Source organism: Helianthus annuus, chromosome 11 (genome assembly GCF_002127325.2).
Source record: "Helianthus annuus cultivar XRQ/B chromosome 11, HanXRQr2.0-SUNRISE, whole genome shotgun sequence".
NCBI lineage: Eukaryota > Viridiplantae > Streptophyta > Magnoliopsida > Asterales > Asteraceae > Helianthus > Helianthus annuus.
The window spans coordinates 12,578,501-12,601,197 of NC_035443.2; the positions used below are offsets into that span (position 1 = coordinate 12,578,501).

The following is a 22,697-nucleotide window of genomic DNA, read 5'->3' on the forward strand; positions in this document are numbered from 1 at the left end:
AAGGTGAAATGGGATGCCCGTAGAGGTCCCGAGTACACGTGGGAGGTAGAGTCCACGATGAAGGAGAAGTACCCTCGTCTATTCCAATAAATCTCGAGGTCGAGAATTCTTTTAAGGGGGTGAGGATGTAACACCTCGAAATTTTGCGTCCAATAATGTATTGACAGGTGTCTTGAGTTTACACGTGGTATTTAATACAGGATAAAGGATTAAAGTTGACAAACATGGAAAGTATGTAAATTCGAGGGTTAAAAATGTCAACAAGGGATAAATACATTGTACAGTAACCCTGAATGATGCTCGTACCTTCAAACGGATAAATCATGGATCGTACGGAACGAAATACGGAAGAAAGTGAGAGATTACAAACTACAGGGGTTAATTGTGTCAACATGTTTAAGTTATACCTCTGAGTGACCCTTTAACATACCCGAGGCTTTGTAACCGTAAATTACGCTCACTAGAATATACGATATAAATTTCGCGAAGTTCCGTTTTAAAACGAGAAAGTTATGATAAATTTCGTATGCGAGGGGTTAGAAGCGTCAACAATGAAAGTTAGGGCTTTTCGGATAGTAATTAAACTAACCGGGGACTTAACGGCGCGGGTAAAAGTCACGAGGCCCTTATTCGTAAATAATCGGGGCCCAAATCTCAAAGTTACCCCTTCGGAACCGAAAGGTCAGGCTAATAATGGCAAAAGATTTGAAAATCTTGAATTACAGGCCTCAGGCGGGCCGCGTTAGAGAAACAAGGAAGCTCACGCGGGCCGCGAGCCTTGTGAAGATCCGGTTCCTGACATAAGGATTCAGGCGGCCCGCGTAAGGGTAGCCTGATCCTTAATGCGGGCCGCGTCAAGGTGCCAGATGAAGAAAACGGAGACAGGTTCACTGTTTGCTAATTTAACCGACTTATATGGCAATTATGGCAGCATGAGCGCCCCCTAAACGTCCTCTAGCACTCAGGGACACATGTTGATCATCCATGAACAATTATAGCCCTTGTTGTCATGATCTAATGCACAATTTTTCACTATAAAAGGCCATGTAATGCACACATTTGAAACACACCTCAAACCTGCTTTCTTGATCACTTCTGGAGCTCAAGAGCATTCTTCTAACATCTCTGGTCGTGCACCAAGCTTCTGTAAGTATGCCTAACCCTTTGTGGTTTACTTTTTGCTTAGTTATAGCCTAAAAGTCAATCCGTCGTAATTAACGATTGACTTGACGATAAATCACAAATGGTCCAGTGGTTTGTCGAATCAAAGGTAGTTATATGTTGGTAATCATGTGGGCATTAAACCCCAAAAAGGGCACCCTCTGATTCCCACTCTAACTAGTCCGACTGTTGAGTCAAACTTGCTTAGAAAAAGTCAACAGAATGCTATTTTGCGATTTTATGCATAATCAGTAATGTAGATGACGTGTAACCTATTTTAACACTCATATAACATGATAATAAGTATATTAACTAGCCTAAGCTTGTTTGATCCGACCATTTACTGTTTTGACCCGGTTTGGAACCGAAAGTCACAAAACTTTGACTTTTGCTTGACTTCAGTTCTGACCCGTTATGGTAAGATTTAGATATGCATTAGGACTCTCTTAGGACCAGGTTACATGTTGGTATAACCCTCTGTGACCGGTTCGTTGTTTGTCCAAGTCTTTAACACATTTCCGTTAAATGCTTAAAAGTTGACCGTAACGCCCTTTTTACTTTAAAACGAGAATTTTGGACACGTGAAAGGACAATAACCTTAGTTACTGATTTCTAAGCATGTCCCAAAAATTTCACGTCAATCCGAGGTCCAGAATAGGAGTTATGCTAAATAGCGCAATTACGGAAACTTTAGTAATTAAACGGCGCAATTAGCATAACGCCTATCTAAACCCAGATTTCAACACCAAACCTTTTACACACTGATGTAAAATAATATTTTGGAATTTTTAAAGATTTTTAATTATTTTTAACCTGCTCATAACCTGCGGTTATGGCATCGGTTCAGTAAATACCGAATATACCCTTTTCGAACATAACTTGAGTTCTACAAGGTATTTTAACCCGATTCCAGCTGCTACTGATTTTAAATAATAAATAGAGCATTTTGGACTTTTTAAAATGTTCGAAAAACTCAGATTTCTTGTAGAACTCAGAAACCTCTTTTATAATCTTTGAAAATGACCGAAATACCCCTACGGGGCATATAATAGATTTAAACTCGTTACGGGCATTATGGAAGGTATCCTACTGATACCACAACCTCGTTAAAGCATATTGACTTAGGAAACTTGTGTAGGACTCCTACGGTTACCCGTTACGCCTTTTGCGCGCACGGTTCGGGTTATGTAACTAGTTTATATAAACTAGCCGAAACGGGTCAAACCTTATTGTTTTGACCTCAAAATCCAGAGTGTGGTTATATTACCCATATAAAACAAGTCTTCAAACTTGTTTTGTCCAAACCACATCCCATTCCCGGTTTTCGCCTTTCACGCGATTAAACCGTAATTATCCTTTGGAACTGACCGGTCTAAGCTAAGGCTAAATTAAAGACCCGTTAGGATTCTAATAGGTTATTTTTAAACCTTCGTTCCAGAATAGGAGACCAGTAAAAGTGTCACACCCTGGCTTTGCGGAAGCGTGGATAATTTGGTGTGACTTCTTAATACCATAGCTTAATCATAACAAAGCTATATGAATTTAAAAATATGCAAGATCATCCATTAAGTTTAAAACCGAAAATACCGTAACATTGTTTTAACGGGAAACACCCTAACAACCATAATCTTGTTCAACAAACATTACAAACTTAAACATAACATAGACACAGTTTAAGGACTGTGACTTGTCCAGGAAAGAGTCACGTTCCCTAAACCCCGGATGACCTTGGAAACTAGTGCAGCGGGAAAACGCGCCATACCGTGCCAGATCTTTTAATTCCCTGAAATACATGTAAGTTGAAAAATCAACAATAATGTTGAGCGAGTTCATGTGTAAGTGAGTAAATAAACCTTTGTATTTATCGAAAATCCTGGTATGTAGCAAATAAGGAAAAAGAGATCACCAATGGTTTGCAAGGCCATTGATATGTGTGAAGTGCAAGTAGGAAGACTCAAACCTAGCGGATTTATGCGTTGGGCACAAAGTCACCCCGAGGTCCGTTATGCTGGGCCTGGGGCTGGGCTCACTACACCCAGATAGATCTACCGCTACTGTCCCTCGGTCCTACAATGAGGATTAATGGCCTCAAGTTGCGCCTACCCACTCACATGATCTAAGTAGTAACCCTCCTTACGCTAACCATACCATGTAAAAAGTACTTGTAATCATAGTAACATGTATTTCACCCCCGCAGTTTAGAAAACTGAAAACAGTTAAGAGAAAAGGGGGACATGAACTCACAGTCAGTGCGTCTCTACCAAGCACTCCAAATCAGGCTGCTGTGCAACGACCTACATGTACTAATTCTATTAGACGGATGGCCGTGCCTTAGCTTTATAGTTTAGGTTTTTGGGAAATAGTCAGACAACTATTTCGTGTTTATATTTTGCATGTACTTGGTAGTTAATATCCTTCCCAAGGATGGGGGATTTAATACATGTGCGTTCAATTTATAATATTAAGTCTCACTTAATATATCTTCATTTCTAATTCCAAATATAAATATTTTTCTCAAAAATATTATATTTCCATTTCACATAATTTCTCCCCAAAAATAATACGTTGATAAAATACGCGTTCGTAAATATTTCTGTATAATGCGTAAGTTACGTTTTAGTAATCGTGTGGTAATAATAATTACCGTTGTAACTTATATGCTTATCGTGAAAGCGTTTGTATTACTTTGGATTCGTCAACGTTTGTTAATATTATTTTTACTCTAAAAATAATATTTGTGTATTTTCACAAAATAATCATAAACAGTGTTGTGAAAAATTATATTTACCAAATATATATTTATCACGTTTAATTTTGTGAAAATCCCACCTCCGAATATTTGTAAATAAAGTCGTGGCGAAATATATTTTGAAAACATATCAAAATAATTCTAACACTTGTAAATAATTCTAAGTGTTAGGTTTTTAGAAAAATTTCGCCAGAGTTTCCCCTGTAACTGGAGGTGGCCACGCTTTCAAGCGTATCATTTTCTTTTACAAAATCATTTCAACAACTTCTTGATTCAATCAAACAATTTCCGACACATCAAACTAGTCGACAAGTAAGTAAATCGCATAAGTACATGAACTTGTAGTTTTTCCGAAAACCATAGTGTAGATCCCGTTATATTTGGTGGATCTTTATATAAAGTAGCTTAATCTCGTAAAAACCTCGTTTTTAGAATAAATCTATCTTTACAACTTCCCGTCATCTTTCACAAAGATTGTTATTTTGTCGAAACCTTTCATTTCACAAGTGTTTATACACTTGTGGTTTGTAAAAAAAAATCATACTTGTTAGTGTGTCATCCGACCTTTAGAAAATATGATTTTCTCGACACTTGGTCCTTTGAAAATACCACTTGCAGATACGTAGATCCGCTAGTTTTAAACACTATTTTACAAATAAAAATGCTTTTGCACAAGTTCATGTTTCTCGTGTGGTAGAGTTTCACCTTTTAACCCTTGTACCGTCCGAAACAAGCTTATGTCAAGATCCATGATCTTAACCAAACCGGGTTAAATGGTGATCCGAGCTACCACAACGTAGATCGGGCCTAAATAATCACACAAAATCAATACTACAACTTTTACACCACTTATGATCTTTTAACCATCAATATTCATGTTTTAGTAGACTTTTATGCTTCAAAAGATAAGTTTCCGCATTTTAACCGTTACAATACATATTAACCACCTTAGATTAGTTCGAGAGGGTGTTTTAAGTGTTATACCTCTAGCTCGGGGCTAGGGAAGAATCTATGCGAAGAAGTGGTGGATAAAAGCAAGATAACGAGGTCCTTCGCCTTCCGTTAGCTCTAAGACTCCTTATGCGTGACCTTGAACACTTGTATGATGTTGGAATGGAATGAACTAAACTCGAAAATGGATGTGGAGGGGGAGGGGTGTTCGGCCGAGAATGGTGGAGCAAGGGAGAGGGGTGTTTGTGGTGAATGAAATGTGATAACTCTTGTGTGTTTAGGGTAGATTTTATAGACAAAGCCAAGTTCTTAATCCAATGGATCCTATGCCTCCTAGATATTATGCACAAACAATATAATATTCAAAGTGTGTACCATGGTGTTCCCCCTAGTTGGGGCCGGTTACAAGAGGGGGGGGGTCTAGTTCGATTCCAACAAGTTTAGTTGGGTTAAAGTTTAGTTAAGTAGGTTAGATTTAGGGGTTAACTCGGTTAGTGGTGTGATGTGTTCTATAGCGGGTGTTAGGGTATTCAGGGACCCTAACTGGCTCAGAAAAAGACCAATATTGTTAATGTCAATATTTTCATGTTCCGGGTAAAGTCCGGTTGTTCGGTTGGATAGTAATCCGTTAAAGTGCTTAAATAAGCTTTTAAGTGTCGTAAATAACATTTTTAGTGACACATCTTATTTCCCAAAGTGTCAGGATTTTCCTCATGTTTCGGCACTTTATTAGTTAGCCAGAAGCTAGTATGTTAATAAAAGTGTTGCGTTTCGTGCTTAGGGTACGTTTTAAGCATATCCAGTCATTATATCTTATTCCTAGAGACGCAGTTCTACAACCCTTGTATCCCTACACTCACTATGGGCGTAGTAAAATATTTCTGGCTCATACAGGCCCTTAGAGGCAGTGTCTGCCTGATGCTGGCTTTATCAGCACGTTCAATAGGTTATCCGTTCTAATGCTACTGTGCTTTTGTCATCATGTTTGTCACTAAGGTTCAACGTGTAAATAATGTAGTGACGGAAATCAAAGTATGATGCAGGAATATACAAGTACTAGAAATCAAGTAGCAGTTCATCAGCAATTTCAGTTAAGCACAGTAATTAAGCAGCAATTAATTATTAATTAAATAGTACGGATACCTGGTTTAGTGAGGGTTTTCACATTCTCCCCCCGTTAGAAAATTTTCATCCCGAAATTTTAAGTTCTGCTTGTAGAAGCAGGGTTCTCAGGAAATAGGTGGGGGTATTTCTCTTTCATTCGGTCCTCACGCTCCCAGGTGAATTCAGGACCATGTCTAGCATTCCAACGAACTTTGACGAGCTTGACGCTGCTCCGGCTGGTCTTGTTTACTTTCCAATCCGTGACCTCAACAGGTTCTTCAACGAAATGGAGCGTGTCGTCAACATGAATTTCGTCGGTGGGAATGGCAACGGTAACTTGTGTTGGACTCTTCTTCAGATTGGATACATGGAATGTATCGTGAACACCATTTAGTTCAGCAGGTAGATCCAACTTGTATGCTACTAACCCGATTCTTTCCAAGATCTTGAACGGTCCAATATATCTTGGATTCAACTTCCCACGCTTCCCAAAGCGTGCCACACCCTTCCAGGGTGATACCTTTAACAAAACCATATCACCAACCTCAAACTCTAGAGGTTTCCTGCTTCGATCTGCGTAGGCTTTCTGCCGGTCACGAGCCGCACTGATGCGATCTCGTATCTGTGCGATCTTATCTGTGGTTTCCTGTACCATGTCAGGACCAACCAACTGTCTATCACCTGCGTCAGACCAACAGAGCGGTGATCTGCATTTGCGCCCATATAAAGCTTCGAATGGCGCGGCACCAATACTGGTGTGGTAGCTGTTGTTGTATGAAAACTCAACCAGAGGCAAATGTTTATCCCAGCTACCGCCCAAATCCATCACACATGCTCTCAGCATGTCTTCCAGCGTCTGTATCGTCCGCTCGCTTTGGCCGTCGGTCTGCGGGTGAAAAGCAGTGCTCAGATTCAACTTTGAGCCAAAAGCTTCCTGGAAGGATTGCCATATCCTCGATACGAACCTTCCGTCTCTATCGGAGATGATTGAGAGAGGTACTCCATGGCGTGTAACAATCTCTCTCATGTAAATTTCGGCCAGTTTGCTCGTATTATCCTTCTCTCGGATAGGTAGGAAGTGTGCTGACTTCGTTAAGCGGTCCACTATTACCCAAATAGTGTCATGGCCTCTTGGCGTTCTTGGCAACTTCGTAATAAAATCCATAGAGATTTGTTCCCATTTCCACTTGGGAATCTCTGGTTGTTGCAGAAGTCCCGATGGCTTCTGGTATTCCGCCTTAACCTTGGCGCATGTTAAACATCTGCTCACATAAATAGCAACATCGCCTTTCATCCTAGGCCACCAATAGTAATCTTTAAGATCCTGGTACATCTTATCCGCTCCAGGATGGATAGAGTACGGCGACTTGTGAGCTTCATCGAAAATAACCTTCCTTAAACCACCAAACAGAGGAACCCAAATCCTTTTCTCAAAACACAACGTTCCTTCCCTGTTTGGTACCAATAACTTCTCCATCCCACGGAGATACTCTTCTTCAATGTTTCTTTCTTTGAGAGCTTCCTTCTGCGCAGCACGAATGCGCAGAGGAAAGTCGGTTCGAATAACCATTTCCAAAGCCCTAACCCTTATGGGCTTGATTCTCTCCTTTCGACTTAGGGCATCGGCGACCACATTCGCCTTCCCTGGATGATACTTAATCTCGCAGTCGTAGTCATTCAACAGTTCTACCCATCGTCTTTGCCTCATATTCAACTCATTCTGGTTGAATATGTGTTGGAGGCTCTTGTGATCTGTGAAGATTGTGCACTTCGTACCATAAAGGTAGTGTCTCCAGATCTTTAAAGCAAAAACCACTGCGCCTAATTCTAAATCATGTGTCGTATAGTTCTTCTCGTGCACTTTTAATTGACGCGATGCGTAAGCAATAACCTTTTGGCGTTGCATCAACACACAACCCAATCCTTGACGCGAAGCGTCGCAGTATACCACAAAATCATCTGTACCTTCCGGTAGAGCTAAGATTGGCGTGTTACAAAGCTTATCCTTCAATATCTGAAACGCTTCATCCTGTTTGATTCCCCAATCGAACTTCTTGTCTTTCTGCGTGAGGAGCGTTAATGGTTGAGCGATCTTTGAAAAGTTCTCGATGAACCTTCGATAATAGCCAGCCAAACCCAAGAATTGCCGAATCTCGGTTGGCGTCTTTGGCGTTTCCCAATCCTTGATCGCCTCGATCTTGGTTGGATCCACGTGGAGTCCATCTCCATTTACCACGTGTCCAAGGAATTGCACCTCTCGTAGCCAAAACTCACACTTAGAGAACTTGGCATACAGCTGTTCTTTCTTTAGCAGCTCCAGAATGGCTCTAAGATGCTGCTCGTGCTCTGCCTTCGTCTTTGAATAAATCAAAATATCATCGATGAATACAATCACGAACTTATCCAAGTACGGCTTACAAACTCGATTCATCAAATCCATGAACACTGCAGGTGCGTTTGTCAAACCAAACGGCATAACGAGAAACTCGTAGTGCCCATAATGGGTTCTGAAGGCTGTCTTCGGGATACTCTCCTCTTGTATCCTTAGCTGATGGTAACCAGATCGCAAATCGATCTTCAAATAGAAGCTTGAACCTTGAAGTTGGTCGAACAGATCATCAATCCTTGGCAGAGGATACCTATTCTTGATCGTCAGCTTGTTCAACTCTCGGTAGTCGATGCACATACGGAAACTACCGTCCTTTTTCTTGACAAACAAAACTGGAGCTCCCCAAGGCGAGAAGCTCGGTCGGATAAATCCCTTGTCTAACAACTCTTGAAGTTGTGTCGACAGTTCTTGCATCTCAGACGGAGCAAGTCTGTAAGGAGCCTTAGCCACAGGCGCGGCGCCTGGAACTAAGTCGATGCGAAACTCCACTTGTCTCTGGGGCGGCAACCAAGGCAAATCTTCTGGGAAGACTTCTGGGTACTCCCTCACGACAGGGATGTCTTCGATCTTCGGTTCTTCAACTTTCTTATCCATAATGTGTGCCAGAAAAGCAACACATCCTTTCTGCAAACACTTTCTTGCTTTCAGGCAGCTAATAATTCTTAATGGCGTCTCACGCTTCTCTCCGTGAACAACAATGGTCTCACCATCTTCGGTCGGGATACGAACGACCTTCTCATGACAAACTATCTCGGCCTTGTTACTTGATAACCAATCCATCCCTACTACCACGTCGAAGCTTCCCAACTGGACTGGTAGTAGATCTAGACCGAACTCGCGCTCTCCCAGTTCGATTACGCAACCTCGAATCACTTCATTAGCTTCTACTAACTTCCCATTCGCCAATTCGATCGAGTACGGAGTATCTAACTTACTAGCGGCTAAACCAAGCATATTCTTAAATTCTAACGACACGAAGCTATAATCGGCACCAGTATCAAATAAAACGGATGCATAGCGTTGGTTTACAGGGAACGTACCAGTGACAACATTGGGATCCTGGCGCGCTTCCCTTGCTTCCATGTTGAAAACCCTTCCGCGGGCTTGGTTCAATTCCGGGCAATTCCTCTTGTAATACCCAATATCACCGCAGTTGAAACATCCGGGCCTCTGCCCGTTTCCACCATTGTTTCCCGCTTGGTTGTTTCTCTGATTACGATTCATGGCGCCCGCTTGGTTTGCGTTATTGACCCGATTCCCATCACCTCCATTGTTCCCTTGTGGGCGGTTCCCAGTACCACCACGATTATTTCTATTCCCAAATCCTCCTTGGCCTCCCCGGCCAGCGCTAGCCCAACAAGAATCCTTTGAATGGCCAGTCTTTCCACAAGCTTCACATACTTTTAGCCCGCAACGACCAGAGTGTTGTCGTTGGCATGAGTTGCACTTGGGATGTGTACCCATATATCCCTTGCCTTTCCTCCTACCACCAGCTGTATCCTGAGCTGGCGCGTTCTGCTCTCCTTTCTTAACCACCACCCCGGTGCCCTGCTTGAAGTTTGAAAACTTCCGCTTGTTTCCTCCAGATGACTCCACATGAGTCTCCTTCTTCTTTGGCTCAACTTCATCAAACTTGTTCAAACGAATTGCGTCCTCGGTGAGAGCCACGCTCAAATCAATGGCTTCAGTGATAGTCGCAGGTTTGGAGGAGGTCACCATGCTTATGATTTGAGGAGCTAATCCCCAAATGAAGCGTTCAATTCTCTTGAACTCAGGAGTGACCATGTAAGGTACCACATGCGACAAGTCGTGGAATCTCTGAACATACTCTGCTATCTTCGGACCTTCCATTTTCAAATGCCAGAACTCGGTCTCCAATCTCTGGATTTCAGCGCGGGAACAGTACTTCTTGCGCATGAGTTCCTTCAATTCGGTCCATGTCAGCGCGTAAGCAGCAGCTTCGCCGAGTGTCTATACTTGCAAGTTCCACCAGGATAGGGCTCCATCCAAAAATAGCCCAGAGATATAAGTGACTTGCTGATCCAATGCGCATTTGCTCATGCGAAGAACGGATTCGGTTTTCTCAGCCCAGCGGACAAAAGCGACAGCACCTCCTGTGCCATCAAAGTTTACGGGCTTGCAGTCCAAGAACTACTTGTAGGTGCACCCATGAGGTGGATTGTTATTGTTGCCAGTGTTGCCAGAGTTGCTTCCACTCATTCCTCCTTAAGAGGCAGCATATTGAGCAATAGCAGCAGCAATGACTTGCTGTAGTTCGGCCTGAGTCGTAGGCATTTGCTGTTGTTGTCGTCTTGGCGGCATCTTCTAAAGATGTGTTTACGTCGGTCAGGCCATAGTAAAGCGTACGTATATAGTAATAGTAATAGCACATAACATCTCATGTTATCAATACTTCACAAATACTAATCACACAACATCCCATGTCACAAATATTATACACACAACATCCCATGTCATAAATATTAATAAGAAATCAAGCGAATCAAATATGATGAGAATACTGCGATTGCCATATATATCGAGACCACAACGTAAGTGTATCAGTACATCATTGTGTCATACAATCATCAATCAACTAGGGGCTACATCACCCCTGTCCAAAAGCTATATCAAGTCAGTGTCAAATACATCAAATACATCAAGTATGTGTCAAAAGTCAGTATCATCATGTAGTCTCCAAAATGCTGTGCAATCAAAAGCAATCGCGTTCCTCTCACCAACGTCTACACAAGCAGTACTGATGAGCTCTATACAGATGGCGGTGGAGGAGGGGGAAAGTGAGTGTAAAGCAAGCGACGTAACTGGAGCCAGTCCTCCTCCATAGCTCGCTGAGTACGGATGACAGAAGCAACCTGCTGCTCTAGTGTAAAGAGGCGAGCAGCATAATCTGGGGGTAATGATCGACATGGCTGAAGAGGAGAGTGTGTCTGATCATGGCATGAACATGGTGGCAGCTGAGCTCTCTCGAGCTCCTGGAGACGCTGCGTGTGTGACTCGTGCTGATAAACGAAGGACATCAAAACGTCCTCTATAGGGTGTCCCGCATGAAATGGATGGTAAGGATCAGTAGGTGGCATGACGGGTGGGGAAGACCAGAGCAAAGGCTCACTGGTGGGGTCAAACGGTGCCACATGAAACGGTGAAGTAGAGGGTGGAACAGATGACATCTGGGACATGAAGGGGATAGACATCGGTACGTGCCCAAAAGGATGGGCTGAAGAGCCCTCTCCAGGCCTCGCTGGAGGTACAAACTGAGGAACCTGAAAAGAAAAATCAACATGTCGTGTAATAGGGATCTGAGGGGGCAAAGGTGGAACATCCTCATCAGCGGGTATCCAACCGTGCTGTGCATGCTCATCCGGTGGATCCATGTGGTCTGCAAACAGTGCGTGCTCAGGCTCAAGTGGAACGGGATCAAATGGGGGAGCAGCAAAAGGATCAACTGGTGCAACGTGATCAACAGGATGGTCAACAGGTATATCAGCAACAGGTGGGGGAACAACAGGATCGACGACAATAACATGATCACCCTCCAGATGATCATCGACAGGCGGGTCAGCTAGAACAGGCTCAACTGGGATGCCAGCATGTACGGGGTCATGCTCGGGCATAGGATCTAGAGCAGCTGCCTGCTCAGGAGCCAGGGCAGGCTCATGGTCATCAAAAGCCATCTCGAAATCGAACTCGGGATCAATAGGATCAACTGGATCAGCGGGATCCTCCATGGGCTGGTCCATCGGGATAAACTCAATATCATGATCCGGGTCGAATCCCGGAGGAAAGATGGGATCAGAATCCTCTATGTCATCATGGTCAAACGCAAAGCTCGGAATAGGTGCAGCAGAGGATGCCTGGTCAGGATCCGAGTCGTGTGCAAAGTGTTGTGCGCTCGTGAGAAGGTGCGGATGCCACAGACTCAAAGGAGTCTGGGACCGGTGAATGTGCGGGTGAGTCCTCGGCAGGAGCACCAGCGATCATCAGAAGATCGCCAGCAGGAAGTAGGGCTGCGTCCGGGATCTCGTCCTCGATAGGCTCATCCTCAAACAGATCGATATCGCCGTCAGCCTCGGCGTCGAGAAGTAAGTCATATGCTGGATAAACGGCTAAAGGTATAGGAGCCGGAATCACTACTAGAGGTAGGTACTCAACAGGAGGGCCATCTGCAGGCTCATCAGCACCCTCGGGTAGTGCGAAGGGCTGGAAATCGTCATCGTCCGTGCTGGTAGAATCAGATGTATACACCTCATGCTCCGAAGATGGGAGGTCATCAGATACGATAGGTCTGGGTCCGGTGGTGTCCGAATCGCATACGCATAAACATGTCGCATGGCACAGGCGACTCATGATGTCAGTAACATAAACACAAATATGCCCAAATAATCAGTCATACTATCAGGTAATCACATAAGTCACCAAGTAAGATATCATATAATTCTCCTAGTCCCACTAGTCTCCCAGCCTCCCAGACTGCTCTTCCTAGTCCCACTAGCCAATTCTCCCAGTCTCCCAGACTGCTCTTCCTAGTCCCACTAGCCTCCCAGTCTCTCAGACTGACATTCCTAGTCCCACTAGCCAATTCTCCCAGCCTCCTAGACTGACTCCCTAGTCCCACTAGACAACTACCTCGATCTATTAGATCGAGCCTCGGCCTCCCAGACCGAGCCTCAGCCTCCCAGACTGAGCCTAAAAATAATAAATAAAATGCGCTCAACATTTGTTTATAAAAACGTTTTGGATCTGGACTTAAGTGGTATGCAGTAAAAATGTTTTCGTGAGAGCCCTAGTGATCATAGTCTAGACTCGAGAAGGAATCCTAGTTCGCTATGATCAGAGCTCTGATACCAAGCTGTCACACCCTGGCTTTCCGGAAGCGTGGATAATTTGGTGTGACTTCTTAATACCATAGCTTAATCATAACAAAGCTATATGAATTTAAAAATATGCAAGATCATCCATTAAGTTTAAAACCGAAAATACCGTAACATTGTTTTAACGGGAAACACCCTAACAACCATAATCTTGTTCAACAAACATTACAAACTTAAACATAACATAGACACAGTTTAAGGACTGTGACTTGTCCAGGAAAGAGTCACATTCCCTAAACCCCGGATGACCTTGGAAACTAGTGCAGCGGGAAAACGCGCCATACCGTGCCAGATCTTTTAATTCCCTGAAATACATGTAAGTTGAAAAATCAACAATAATGTTGAGCGAGTTCATGTGTAAGTGAGTAAATAAACCTTTGTATTTATCGAAAATCCTGGTATGTAGCAAATAAGGAAAAAGAGATCACCAATGGTTTGCAAGGCCATTGATATGTGTGAAGTGCAAGTAGGAAGACTCAAACCTAGCGGATTTATGCGTTGGGCACAAAGTCACCCCGAGGTCCGTTATGTTGGGCCTGGGGCTGGGCTCGCTACACCCAGATAGATCTACCGCTACTGTCCCTCGGTCCTACAATGAGGATTAATGGCCTCAAGTTGCGCCTACCCACTCACATGATCTAAGTAGTAACCCTCCTTACGCTAACCATACCATGTAAAAAGTACTTGTAATCATAGTAACATGTATTTCACCCCCGCAGTTTAGAAAACTAAAAACAGTTAAGAGAAAAGGGGGACATGAACTCACAGTCAGTGCGTCTCTACCAAGCACTCCAAATCAGGCAGCTGTGCAACGACCTACATGTACTAATTCTATTAGACGGATGGCCGTGCCTTAGCTTTATAGTTTAGGTTTTTGGGAAATAGTCAGACAACTATTTCGTGTTTATATTTTGCATGTACTTGGTAGTTAATATCCTTCCCAAGGATGGGGGATTTAATACATGTGCGTTCAATTTATAATATTAAGTCTCACTTAATATATCTTCATTTCTAATTCCAAATATAAATATTTTTCTCAAAAATATTATATTTCCATTTCACATAATTTCTCCCCAAAAATAATACGTTGATAAAATACGCGTTCGTAAATATTTCTGTATAATGCGTAAGTTACGTTTTAGTAATCATGTGGTAATAATAATTACCGTTGTAACTTATATGCTTATCGTGAAAGCGTTTGTATTACTTTGGATTCGTCAACGTTTGTTAATATTATTTTTACTCTAAAAATAATATTTGTGTATTTTCACAAAATAATCATAAACAGTGTTGTGAAAAATTATATTTACCAAATATATATTTATCACGTTTAATTTTGTGAAAATCCCACCTCCGAATATTTGTAAATAAAGTCGTGGCGAAATATATTTTGAAAACATATCAAAATAATTCTAACACTTGTAAATAATTCTAAGTGTTAGGTTTTTAGAAAAATTTCGCCAGAGTTTCCCCTGTAACTGGAGGTGGCCACGCTTTCAAGCGTATCATTTTCTTTTACAAAATCATTTCAACAACTTCTTGATTCAATCAAACAATTTCCGACACATCAAACTAGTCGACAAGTAAGTAAATCGCATAAGTACATGAACTTGTAGTTTTTCCGAAAACCATAGTGTAGATCCCGCTATATTTGGTGGATCTTTATATAAAGTAGCTTAATCTCGTAAAAACCTCGTTTTTAGAATAAATCTATCTTTACAACTTCCCGTCATCTTTCACAAAGATTGTTATTTTGTCGAAACCTTTCATTTCACAAGTGTTTATACACTTGTGGTTTGTAAAAAAAATCATACTTGTTAGTGTGTCATCCGACCTTTAGAAAATATGATTTTCTCGACACTTGGTCCTTTGAAAATACCACTTGCAGATACGTAGATCCGCTAGTTTTAAACACTATTTTACAAATAAAAATGCTTTTGCACAAGTTCATGTTTCTCGTGTGGTAGAGTTTCACCTTTTAACCCTTGTACCGTCCGAAACAAGCTTATGTCAAGATCCATGATCTTAACCAAACCGGGTTAAATGGTGATCCGAGCTACCACAACGTAGATCGGGCCTAAATAATCACACAAAATCAATACTACAACTTTTACACCACTTATGATCTTTTAACCATCAATATTCATGTTTTAGTAGACTTTTATGCTTCAAAAGATAAGTTTCCGCATTTTAACCGTTACAATACATATTAACCACCTTAGATTAGTTCGAGAGGGTGTTTTAAGTGTTATACCTCTAGCTCGGGGCTAGGGAAGAATCTATGCGAAGAAGTGGTGGATAAAAGCAAGATAACGAGGTCCTTCGCCTTCCGTTAGCTCCAAGACTCCTTATGCGTGACCTTGAACACTTGTATGATGTTGGAATGGAATGAACTAAACTCGAAAATGGATGTGGAGGGGGAGGGGTGTTCGGCCGAGAATGGTGGAGCAAGGGAGAGGGGTGTTTGTGGTGAATGAAATGTGATAACTCTTGTGTGTTTAGGGTAGATTTTATAGACAAAGCCAAGTTCTTAATCCAATGGATCCTATGCCTCCTAGATATTATGCACAAACAATATAATATTCAAAGTGTGTACCATGGTGTTCCCCCTAGTTGGGGCCGGTTACAAGAGGGGGGGGGTCTAGTTCGATTCCAACAAGTTTAGTTGGGTTAAAGTTTAGTTAAGTAGGTTAGATTTAGGGGTTAACTCGGTTAGTGGTGTGATGTGTTCTATAGCGGGTGTTAGGGTATTCAGGGACCCTAACTGGCTCAGAAAAAGACCAATATTGTTAATGTCAATATTTTCATGTTCCGGGTAAAGTCCGGTTGTTCGGTTGGATAGTAATCCGTTAAAGTGCTTAAATAAGCTTTTAAGTGTCGTAAATAACATTTTTAGTGACACATCTTATTTCCCAAAGTGTCAGGAATATTTTCCTCATGTTTCGGCACTTTATTAGTTAGCCAGAAGCTAGTATGTTAATAAAAGTGCTGCGTTTCGTGCTTAGGGTACGTTTTAAGCACATCCAGTCATTATATCTTATTCCTAGAGACGCAGTTCTACAACCCTTGTATCCCTACACTCACTATGGGCGTAGTAAAATATTTCTGGCTCATACAGGCCCTTAGAGGCAGTGTCTGCCTGATGCTGGCTTTATCAGCACGTTCAATAGGTTATCCGTTCTAATGCTACTGTGCTTTTGTGCATCATGTTTGTCACTAAGGTTCAACGTGTAAATAATGTAGTGACGGAAATCAAAGTATGATGCAGGAATATACAAGTACTAGAAATCAAGTAGCAGTTCATCAGCAATTTCAGTTAAGCACAGTAATTAAGCAGCAATTAATTATTAATTAAATAGTACGGATACCTGGTTTAGTGAGGGTTGTCACAAAAAGAAACTTGAATTTGTTTATTAAGGATTATTACTTGCTCAGGTAAATACTTTTAACTTATTTTCCGTTATACGGGCTTGGGTTACGGTATTTAAAATACCGCTTGGTCGGGCAATTGACCCCAACTCATTAGTAGTCGGGTGATTTCAATGTGACCCGTTTAAAAATTGGTTTTGTTGGCTTTACGCCTTTGGGAGCTTAAGGACCATGTCCCGGATATCCTTGGCATCATTTTACGAAATGGCCACGACCCCGACACACGGGTGTAGGCGTACACCCGTAATGTGTCTATATTATAAAGGTATAGCCGTTGGTTTTCCCGCCACGGTTTTATGCTTTGTGGCGTGTCTATTAACCTTTAACCCGGCACGACCCGGGCGACCGAACGCATAGTAAACATGTAATTCTTTTACAAGATTTAATTATAAATTATCCCAAGTTATAAAGAGTTTGTGCCATGTGCATTCAAATCAATTTTATTAAACATTTTACAAAAGTGTCGGTTGAATGTATTTACTAGTGTAAACTGACGTATCTTCCCAAAAAGATTAAATGCAGGTACTAAGCGTAATAGGCTGGATATTTCTCCTTAGCATCAATAAAGAGTCTCGCAAGCCTAAGATGCCTACGTCTGTTGAACAATATTTACATTTTAATTTGATCCCCTGTGGATTTTATTTCGACGATTGTAATACTTGGATATTACATTCAATAGTTGAAATATATTTACCTTTATGCTTCCGCTGTGCATTTATATATTGTGTGGTTTGACTATATTGTTGCCAACTACGTCACGGTAATCCCCCACCGGGCCCACCGGTGATACACGTGGAAATCGGGGTGTGACAAAGTCTTTGGAAGCAGAGGATGAGGATGATTTTGATTTTGATTTCGTCATTTTGATGAAGAAGATCAAAGAATGATTTGTGATGAAGATTGGGAAACTGCTTTGAGAAGAAAATTTTTGGAATTCAATTCGACAGTGTAAAACACTGTTTGGGGTTTTGATCAGGGTTTTATTTAGGGAAAAAGTGAATGCTGATGTGGCAGCGGTTACAACAATCTGATGGCTAAAAACTGACCACGTGCCAACCTCTGATGAAAAGATGAATAATGAAGGACAGTTGTTTTGAGAGCTACTGATGAAACAAACATCAGTGGTTACAACGGTAACAAATGAAACAGTGGGTGACTTTTACTATCAGTGGATAACATATCAGTGGATAAAACACTGATTTTGAACAACAGTGCTTATCATGAAAATGAGAGAGCAGAGGTTGACTTTCAGCAGTGGACAGTGTTTAAGAAAACAGATGTTTGAGCACAACAGTGGTAGGGAAATGGTAAGGTCTTGAAAGGCTATTACATCAGCAACTGTTAGTGCAACAGTGTTTGAACTTTTGACAAAAATTTGAGCATCTGCTTGATCAGATGAGGGGATTGATTCTGTCTTGTGTAAACACAATATCATGTCCACCATCTGTTGATGGTGATTTATGAAACATCTGCAGGAATGCTATACTTAACAAAATACATTTTAGATGCAAATTATCAAGTTTTAATTTGTCAACAGTTTTTCTAGGAATTTATGTTCGAGGTTTAGTATCCCAGATGATGAAAACCTTTTTACTAAGGCTACTCATTTTGTGTCTAATTATTTAAATTAAAACATGAGTAGCTCAGTAGTTTAAAATCTGTTAGCAATCAATTTTTGATCTGTGATAAAACAAACTTGAGGTTGATATGACCTTGGCACTAGTATCTTTTCCTTTTAATCTGTTTTTAAGGATAATATCACCAACAAAAATAGAGGTTCTATATCCTGACAGGAGATTGATACTTTTACTATCAAAAACAAGTAAAAGTACAAAATATATTATTATGAAAAATAAAGAATAATATATCCTGTTTTATTGAGAAAAACCTTTTCAAGAAAAAATAATTAAAGGTTATTCTGAAAACAATCATCAAAAAGGATCTGATACATTTTCAATTAAAACTCATAGTCACATCATTCTCAAGCTTTAGGAAAATGGTCAATGATTTGAAATGACTATTTTGTGTGACCATTTCCTTGTTAATTGATTGCCAAAAGAGGAGACATGTGAGAATTCTGAAGTATTTGTCTATTCCTCTTATCAGTTTCATCATTGGTGATACTATTGTTACCTGAACTTTCCTGAATCAATGTATGCACACAGCTGCTTGATGACCATTGTTCACCCAATTTTGGACTCTTAAGTGTTTTACATTTATACTCTTTTCTTTTGACTTCAAAAGTTTTGAGATAAACACACTTTTGAGTTTTTGTGATTTTTCTTTTTCCCTTTTTACCCTTCCCATTCATAAGTACTAAAATACTTACTGGGAGGTTTTTATTGAAGAAATATTTAAACTAGAATCATTTTTCAGCAATGTTTGGAGAGACTTGGATATTTTTGCACATGCTTATGTCAAATCTCACATTATATATGATTTAGTCTGTCTTAACACCTGATTTTCTTAATGTGTTCTTAACAAAGTTGATTTGATCCTTTTAACAGGATTCTCAACCTGTTTTTCAACACATAAGATTCGATAACTAAAGTTTTAATTTCCCTCCTTTTAGGTTAACAAAAACACTAATGTTTTATGAAACTAGCTTTTTATTGACAAGAGGTTCACACCTTAGTATCAAACATGATGGAAACACCACAAACTTCGTATCAACACTTGAAATCAATTTTTTAAATGACTATACCATAGTTATCAGTCATATTTTCAGATCTGAACACTATAGGTGTTTTATGTATGATATCACTTGTTATGTGAAGTTTGTGTGTCTTATGACATCTTGGTTGTTTTATAGAGTTTTTGAATAATCACTTTGAGCATGATTTCTCGTTACTCTGTTTTTCAACTAAATACAATCAACCTTAGTATCAATGAATATTGAGGTGAACTATTATGTCAAATTGACCGTTAGATCGAATTTGACTGTCCGGGCTCTGATACCAATTGTTAGGATCGGAGGCTCTCAGAATTGTGTTTGTTTGCATAAATTTGAACATTAAGTGCATCGGAAATGAAAAACAAACTTTGTAAACACAATCAAAGGAGAAAATAGTTTTGATAACCCAATGCTTCATACTGAGTCAAATGATTATAATACAAATCAAAAGATTACAAAGCATGCTTACAAGCTAAACTCCCCCTCAGCCTGATACTCCATGGTTGATTGCAAAAGATGAAAGGATTAGACATGAGGAGAAGAACCCACTCAGTCAATCAAATGTAACAGTACAGGGTACTGTTACATTTATAGGCAAACCAAACCACTGAAGCATCTCAGCTGACGTCACCATGAAAGTGACATCTAACAACCTAACAAACTCTATCCACTGATCTATAACAACTGATGTCTAACTGCTGATTACATGGACACTGCTATAACTAACTACTGACTCACTTTCCACCGTTGTATGCTAAGCACTGATGTTGAGCATCAGTGCTTTCTTCAAAGGGTGATCAGACCTTGAATGGGCAGTGCTTTAATCTTCAACAGTACTTAGGAAACAACAGTAGATAGAGCTTCAGCCTTTAAACTTCATCAGTTCTTTAGTAGCAGTTGTCTTATTGAGCAATGCTTTGAAGTCTATCAGATGCTAGATAACCACTGTCAAGGGGAAAGCTTAATGCAAACAGTTGCTTATGAATAACCCTCTGTTGTGATCCGGTTTTGGCTTTCATTATCTGTTCCTTTGGTAGGGTTCAATCCCAACACTATGCCTCTGAGTGACCCTTTACGAACCGCAAGCTTGATGCTATACGGTCGTGTCTGTACTCTCCAAAAAACGAGCCAAATATTAGACGAGATGGACTATTTTTGGCTATATATAATAGTTACAATGTGGAGGGACTAAAGGTGTAAACTAGTGAAAAAATTTGGTCCTGGCTCATCGTTTATGGACCGTAAACCGTAGGTCCATACGGTCCGCAAGGAGGCGGAATTAATTGGGTGCGCTAAAGCTCTACGGACCGTAAGGGGTATACCCCTACGACCCGTAAAAGAGTTCCAGATGCGAAAAATGCCTTGGAACCAAAACAAAAATGCATGGAACCTCCATTTCGAAACCATGGGCTGTATGGCTGCTCATGACACGTACTAGGACACTTGTAGTGATCCTCTAACACTTCACAACACCTGGATCCATCTCAAATATCCTCCACAAGTATAAATAGGTGCTCACTCTTGCATTCCAACTTGCACCTTCTTGAAATAAAGAGTATAGTTATGATTTGCAGAAAGTAACGAAAATTACCTTTCCATTCCTTACACTTTCCATGCTGTATAACAGCCATCACATGCTCATGAACTGGGGTTTTAGAGATGAGGTCGTTAAACTGCAGAGCATAATCATTCCACATAGTACATCGCAAAACCGTACCCCTACATGAAAACAATATTCGTATAACCATAAACTAAACACTAATTTATGACCATTTTTTACGATCTATAAAATCAAAACTAAATTGAAGGAATAACAACATAAAATCAAAGGTAATTTATGACCATTTATTAAAATAGTAAATGAGCCACAAATTAATTAACATATTTACTTGAAGAATAAATTGTTGATCTCATTTATTACCATGATTCCACATTAGATACAAACACTATTGATCTCATTTATTACCATTACCATGATTCCACATTAAATACCAACATTATTGATCTCATTTATTAACATCATTCCACATTAAATACAAACAATCATTTGTACATGACTGAACATGTAAATAACCACTTACTCCAAGTCTTGAATATCGAAATTCACCCTCTTAGTTTCTTTTGGAGGTTGGCCAAAGAATTCAAGATCTCTACACCAAACCATAGATCCAACAACATCTATATGATCACATAATACAACAGAGTAAGTAAAAATTTATAATTTTATATAGAGAAGACATGATTACAAAAATATACACTATCAACACTCAAAGATTTTACTGCCTCTCCTTGAAGAATATCTTTTTAAGCTCTGAAGTTGAAACCATACTCAACACCTTGCCAATCTCTCACAGGTGTTACAGCTGTGCATCGATAAAAGTTGATTTTATAGTCATGTGCTACAACTTTATATAAATCTTTATTTTCACTCACACCAAATTTCGACAGAATAACAACAGCATCTTCTTGAAGTTGTCCATCAAAAACAGGTATCAAGTGACTTTTAGTATCTCCTTGAATCTTAACACCCTGAAGAACATTTAAATAAAGTATTTTTTAGCATACAAACCTACAATCTTTGATAGAAAGAAAATATCAAACAATATACATCCTCAATAAACTACCATACAAAGCTCAGGAACATTTGAACAATCAAGATTTTATGATACAAACCTATAAAGCCTAGAAATAGGAAATCAGACATATACATCCATGGAATCATTTATACACGAACGAGAAAACACAAATACACATTACGTTTTCATCAATGAAGATGTGATCCATTTTATAACCTTGATTCCATTTTCGGATGATCCTCGCTTTCATGTGCCACATATCTTTTGCAGGATTCAAATCGTTAACAAAACTAAGATTGTTGCTCTCAACTGATGTTGACATGCTTCTAATTCGGAATTTGGAATCAATTCAAATTTCAAAATCAAAAATCAGATAAAGATGAGAGTGTGATGAATTATGAGGAGGAAAATGAGAAGAAAAGCCTTATATAAGAAGATGTTTGACAGGAGTGAGTGAGTGACATGCATTAATTGCGAATTACATATTCCCATGCATTTTGAATTTTGAAATTACCGGCAATTAACCACTGCTGTTGTGAGAGCATTCTATCAACCTTCAACCTCTGCTGATATGATGACATTCTATCAACCTTCAACCTTTGGCGGCTATTAAAGTGATTTTATATATTAAGATTTATGATACAATAATGACATAAGAAATGCATTTGTTAGACAGCTTCTATGGCTGTCACCTCAGTTTTTCTTATGTCAGCAGCATTTGCTCTTTTATAGGAAGTATAGATAGCAAGTATAGATAGATTTAAACTTAAATAAT

At 40.1% G+C, this 22,697-nt stretch overlaps 1 protein-coding gene across 1 annotated transcript in view; it reads right to left on the minus strand.

Moving 5' to 3' along the window:
* LOC118483969 overlaps positions 1-22,244 on the minus strand; it is a 35,350-nt gene extending 13,106 nt beyond the window's left edge. The window contains exons 1-4 of the mRNA XM_035979792.1: positions 22,104-22,244; positions 21,683-21,875; positions 21,428-21,524; positions 20,938-21,065 (exon numbers count right to left, since the gene is read on the minus strand). Of these exons, the coding sequence (XP_035835685.1) occupies positions 20,938-21,065; positions 21,428-21,524; positions 21,683-21,875; positions 22,104-22,244 (559 nt within the window). The remainder of the gene's footprint in view (positions 1-20,937; positions 21,066-21,427; positions 21,525-21,682; positions 21,876-22,103) is intronic.
* Positions 22,245-22,697: the final 453 nt, after the last annotated feature.